Source organism: Pinus tabuliformis, chromosome 6, assembly GCF_031772625.1.
Source record: "Pinus tabuliformis cultivar Carrire ecotype Pingquan chromosome 6, CPIR1, whole genome shotgun sequence".
Classification (NCBI taxonomy): Eukaryota; Viridiplantae; Streptophyta; class Pinopsida; order Pinales; family Pinaceae; genus Pinus; species Pinus tabuliformis.
This window is the reverse complement of record NC_142292.1, coordinates 172,633,363-172,639,973: the sequence shown is the minus strand read 5'-3', so window position 1 is coordinate 172,639,973 and position 6,611 is coordinate 172,633,363. Positions and strand designations below refer to the sequence as shown.

At 35.3% G+C, this 6,611-nt stretch overlaps 1 protein-coding gene across 1 annotated transcript; it reads left to right on the top strand.

The window, feature by feature from the left end:
- The first annotated feature begins 3,871 nt into the window (after positions 1–3,871).
- LOC149257958 (germin-like protein 8-2) lies at positions 3,872–4,808 on the top strand. Its single transcript, XM_089393168.1, has 2 exons — positions 3,872–4,001; positions 4,115–4,808. The coding sequence occupies exons 1-2, from the start codon at positions 3,872–3,874 to the stop codon at positions 4,654–4,656; spliced, it is 672 nt and encodes a 223-aa protein (XP_089249294.1). The 3' UTR covers positions 4,657–4,808.
- Positions 4,809–6,611: the final 1,803 nt, after the last annotated feature.

Here is a 6,611-nt window from a genome sequence, read left to right as displayed (position 1 = left end):
GGTTGAAGCCATTAATACTATTGTTCACTTGAAAAATAGGAGTCCAACCAAAAGTTTAAATCTGAAAACACATTTTGAACCATTTTATGGATATAAACCAAAAGTGAATCATTTAAGAGTTTTTGGATGTAAGGCATTTGCACATATTCGAAAATATGAAAGAAGAAAACTTGATGCAAAATCTATTAAGTGCACATTCATTGGTTATTGTGATGATCAAAAGGCATACAAGTTGTTTGATCCTAGTTCACAAAGATTTCTTGCAAGTAGGGATGTGGTGTTTCATGAAAATGAAGATGAAGGTGATAAAATGAATAACACAGGTGTATGGCATGATATTGATGATTATGACAAAATAGAAGCAAGTTTTGAACAGGAACATGAACAGGTACAACAATAGGTACAGGTTCAAGGGCAGGAAGCATCCAACAGTCATGACACTCCAAGAAGAGAACAAGAGACTCCACAGAGCAGAAAGAAGGATGAAAGCAATAAAACTCTAAGGAGGTCATCACGTCAAATTCAGCCACCTATAAGGTATAAAGATTATGCATTGATGTCTCATGTAATGAATGTTGTAGAACCTTCAAGTTATGAAGAAGCTAAAGAATATAAAGAATGGAGAGATGCAATGAATGAGGAATATAACTCCATAATGAAGAATGACACATGTGAATTAATATAATTGCCTAAAGATAAAGTTCCCATAGGATGCGAATGGTTGTTCAAATGAAAGTTTAATGTTGATGGTAGTATTGATAAGTATAAAGCTAGATTGGTTGAAAAAAGCTATTCACAAAAAGAAGGCATTGATTATGAAGATAATTTTGCACCTATAGCTAAATTGAATACAATTAGAATCATGATTGCATTAGCTACAAAACAAAATTGAAAAATGCATCAGTTAGATGTCAAATTAGCTTTCTTGAACGGTGAATTAAAAGAAGAAGTTTATTTGGTTATGCCCGGAGGGTTTGTAAATCAGGGATAAGAACATCTTGTTTGCAAGTTAAAGAAAGATTTGTATGGTTTGAAACAAGCACAAGATCTTGGTATGTGAAAATTGATTTATTCTTTTACGAAAAAAGTTTTGTGAGAAGCAAAAGTGATCCTAACTTGTACATTAAGAGAGATGAAAATGGGAACATTGCCTTGATAGATTTGTTTGTTTATGATCTTATCATAATAGGGAGTGCACTCAGGTTGATTGAAGAAATTAAAATTCAGTTGTCACGGATATTTGAAGTGAAGGACCTTGGTGAATTGTATTATTGTTTGGGTCTTGAAATTTGGAGGGAATCTGGTAAGACACTCATCACACAAAGAAAATATGAAAAGACAATCCTTGACAGATTTCATATGTTTGAATGCAAACCAATGTCTATTCCTTTGGAACAGAATGCCAAGTTGTACAATTATGATGGATTTAAAGAAGTGAATGGAAGTTTGTATCGTCAATTGGTGGGAAGTTTGAAATACCTCACCACTACCAGGCCAGATATAGCGTATTTTGTCAGCACCCTTAGTCAATTTATGGCTAAACCTTGTGAAAGCCATTGGAAAACAACAAAGAAAGTCCTTTGATATATGAAGGGAACACTAAATTTTGGTATTTTGTATAGTGGTGAATCTGATGTTGAGTTGGCATGTTTTTCTGATTTAGGCTGGGCTAGAAATCCTGATGATATAAGATCAACATCTGGATATGCATTCAATTTAGGATCAGGGGTCATATCATGGAGCACTAAGAAACAACCAGCTGTTTCTTTGTCATCCACATAAGATGAATACAAAGCCTTGAACAATGCAACTTGTGAACCTATTAGTTAAGAAGGAATCTTAAAGATATTGGAGAAAAGCAAAGACGACCAACAAGCATCAAATGTGACAATAAGAGTTCCATGAAACTAGCAAATAACCCAATTTATCATGCCAAAACAAAACACATTAAAGTTCAGCATCATTTTGTAAGAGCAAAGATACAATCAAATGAGATTCATTTAGTCTATTGTAATACAAGTGAGAATGTAGCTCACATCTTTACCAAGCCTCTTGGAAAGATGAACTTTGAAATATGTAAACAACTAGGCATTGTTGAAAATCCATTTCTCCGGTAAGGGGGGATGTTGGAATAATGTAGAAATGATGTGTCCAGATAGAGTTGATGAGTTGTGTTCTCATAGTTAGTGTTTGAGTCTATCTGTCATGAGTTGGTGATCTGAATTATTCGGATCTAGATTGTCCTAGAAGCTATTTATGTGTGCCTATATAATGTATTGGTTGTCCAAGCAGTTTGATTAATGAGATTTGATTTCATTCTTGTGTATCTCTCTGTTTTGTCCAATAATGTATCTTGGTCAAACCTAGTTTGATTTTCATTTGCATTATGAGCCAACCCCCATGCGATGTTAGTGCATGAGGAGCAGAAGGGGAGGATGGGAGAATGAGGCCCACAATGCTATAATGAAGCCCATCAGTAAGCCAAGGAGGTTGATGAGTCATTTCATTGGTATGTTCCTCTTGATATTCGAAGTGAATTTCAGAACCTTGAGACCATTGCAGCTAGAGAAAGACAGTTCTTCTCAGATTTAGAGCTAGTGGAGGAATGCGGGCAGTGGATTTGAGACCCTAAGAGTAGTATTTTTTTCATTATTTATTTATTGGAAAATGAAAACCTTGATAGGAAGTATTCTTATGGAAAAACAAGATGATAGGTATAATGTTTTTGCTAGCCTTGATGATGTGAAAAGAGAATAGTGGAATGTGTGGTTCTTTGTGGAGAGGATGGACACTTTCCTTGCTCAAATTGGGTGTCATATTCCATGTGATAGCACCTCTAAGATCTAGTGTGAGAGATCAAACACGTGTCACTTCTTTTGATTGATAACTGTTAAATGTTGGTTGATATCACTTCTTATGATTCATAATTGTTAAATGTGGGTTGATATAACTTCTTTTGATTCATAATCGTTAAATGTTGATTGATAGTTTTTTGTGGTATGATGACTCCATAGGCACTCTAGTGCAAATTTTACAATTTTTGGAGTTTTACAGTAATAACTCTATTGGAAGATGGTCAAAATTATATAATTTCCCAATAGGTAGGTTGCTCTATAACTCTATTGGCAGATAGGCAAAATTATATAATTTCCAATTCGGCAGATTGCTCTATAACTCTATTAGCAGATGAGCAAAACTATATAGTTTCCCATTCAACAAATTACTCTAAAGAATACTAGTAGTGGTAGTAGATAATGTACTCAAACTTCGATTTTGTTAAGCGATACAATCTTACTTTAAATAAATAAATAAATATATCTATATACTTTAAATAAATAAATAAATATATCTATCTATATAGATATATATATAACACCATTATCAATTAATTATTTTTTGGGATTAAATATTAACTTCCAAACTGTATCAAACTCCAGATCATTGTACCATTTTTTTTAGTTTGAAAAAGTAAAACACGTTATATGAAACCAAACGTTTTCATTCTTAAAATACGCAACTGACCATATCCTCGCGACAGACAGACAGACATATATATTGATTACTTCGCTGATTGAGACAATTGTACATGAGCTTTTTGTATTCTTTAGACTCTAACCATTACTTAAGTTTTTTTTATTCTTTAGACTCTAACTAACCAGAACTCTGACACAGTCGTATGCGGCAGAGGGGATTCGGTGGGTCGACCTGCAACACCGGGTCACTATGTCTTTCGTTCCCGGACTTCAAAAAACTATTAAAACCATCATTTACCATAGTTATAAAAGGGAGCAACGCTCTCCATTCATAATCAAATTCAGTCCATCTCTATTTATTTTCGAATAGAAGAAAAGAAAAATAGTGAGTTACAGCCATGGAATCCTTTCCGGCGTTAGCTGTTGCAGTACTAGTGATCTTATCATACGCGAATAGTATTGTTATTGTGCGTGCAAGCGATCCAGATCCTTTACAAGACATTTGCGTTGCTGATATGCAAAGCAATGGTAATGTTTCCATGTTGTAATTATGTATGTCTGGTGCGTTTGCGAATGTCTGCTAGCTGATCATGGGTGAATAACATTATATATATATATTTTGCTTGATTTGAATTGTGCAGTTATTGTGAACGGGTTTCCATGTAAGAATGCGATGATGGTCACAGCAGACGACTTCCGGTTGAGGGGCCTAGATAAACCAGGAGATACCAGCAACCAGTTGGGATTCGTTGTAACGCCAGCTTTTGTAACGCAGCTACCAGGCTTAAACACCTTGGGAATTTCCTTGGTCCGCCTTGATTTTGCTGCTCCTCTCGGCCTCAACCCTCCTCACACACATCCGCGGGCCACCGAAATCTTGGTGGTGATCGAGGGTACTCTCTTGGTTGGCTTTATCACCACTAACAACACTCTGTTCTCCACAACGCTGGAGAAGGGAGACGTGTTTGTGTTCCCTCGAGGTCTTGTGCATTTCCAACAGAACATTGGCCCTGTCAACGCAGTGGCCTTCTCTGGACTGAACAGCCAGAATCCAGGAACTCAACAGGTTGCGCCGGCCTTGTTCGGAGCCTCTCCTCCTGTTTCTGCCTCTGTGCTCGCCAGAGCTTTCCAGATCGATGACAAGCTCGTCCAAATTATCCAAAGCAGGTTCACATCCTCATGATCTTGATCCGATGCTGTGGTGTCAACTCATAATACTATTCGCTCTTTCCTTCCTTCAATTGAGGTGGTATTTATATAGTTAAATAAAACCAACCTCCCGATGTTGTTATCTGAGTGAGGTAATTATAATAGCGAGACCGTATCTGATATCCTCGTCCATATCTATAATAGAAATAAAAGTTCAATATTTCAAATCTTACGCTGCGTTTGATACACCATTGACAAGACTTGGAAATGTATATCTTTTAAAAATATAGTGTACTCAAAACTGCAGGAATGGCTTTCATACACCGCCTAAATTACCAAGAACTACATAGATTATAGAAAAATTGAACAAAAGATCAAGTAATAAACATCGCTGACACAGGATTTTTCCACAATACTAAAGATAGGCCATGATATATTTGAAAATGAATGTTATGTGATGTAACAATGTCTTAAGAAAGGGCAAAAAAACTGCATCAAATCGAGCACATTAAAAGGGGCATAGGAAATGCAAAGAACTAAATGGATGTAATCTTCTATAGTTTTCTCTTCATCATCAATATTTGTTTATCAATTTGCTGCAATATAAGTCTATAATAGAATTTGATCCCTTTGGGCTCCAATACATGAAAATTTCATTACGTTTTCATTTTCTACATCATTCATGTTGCCTTCAACACTCATTGTTTCAACTTCTATGTAGACTTCATCAAAACCTGGTGTTTCAAACCTTGGTTCAAGGAACTTTAATTCTTCTTCAAATTTTGTTGCTTTTTCTATGTCATTTTCATCTCATTTTACTAGAGTTGGAAGATGATTTTCCTATTTACTTGCACACTCAAAATAAATCTTAATTTTATATGAGAAACATTTTTAGAACCATATTTATTTTGTTCTTTCTACTCTACAATGAGAGATTTCTCCTCTTCCTCTTCCTTCTCTACCTCTGGCATTACATCATAATATTTATTTTCCACTCCTTTACCAACCTTTGTTGCTGCAAATAGGTTGTCTTCCACTTGTCTTCCATACAAAGGTGGTATTCTCTCACCAAATAACAACATATCAATGATATATTTATGTTGCATCATGTGAAACCACTCATCACTAGTTAATTGTTCTTCATCAAAGTTAACATCAAAAATTTTGATTATTGGATCCACCAAACCTCTTGTTGCTCCATTGGTAGCTTTAACTATGAAAAACTGAGGTGCTAGTGGTAACACTCCATTACCATCCAATTTCAAGTGGGATTCACCAAACTCTTCATCTTTATATAGATCTACTATTATATATCTGCCTTCCTTTTCATTTTGAAGCACTGCTACATTAGGTTGTACAACACTACTATCTTCAACTTTTACTCCTCACAAAAAAGATCCTCTCAAGGATATCCCAAGCCTACTTTATTGTCTTTGCATCTACAAGGAGGGGAAGAATGTTGCCATCGATGGATTCGTTTATGCATTTTATTGCCAAAACATTATTTTTCTTTTTGGTTTCCAACTCTTTCAACTAGATTTCAAACAACTCTTGTTGTTGCTTTAACTTTCTCAACGTCTTGGCTTTCCTATTTCTACCCAATCTTTGCTTCACATACGGGTTGAACACTACAAGTGAAATGCTCTTTATCTTTCCATGGTTCAACTTAAAATAAAATGTTACACTTAAAAAAAAACCTTTGTTAAGAAATGAATTTTCAATTTCCCTTAAATAAAGAACAAGCTCATGGATATGATGAACATAATGGATTTACTAAAATATAACACTAAAATATATTTTTCCTTAAGTGAATTCCATTAAGCAGTGGATGTCATTATGGCTCACAACGACACATTCTTTTTTCAATATAACGGTGGCACTGCAAGGCAATGAAGACCATTGTTGACTATTTCTAGTGATGGCTCTCCTCTTACAGGTCATTGCACTCCGAACAACATGCCCCTGTAGATTCCACTCAACATAGCAATT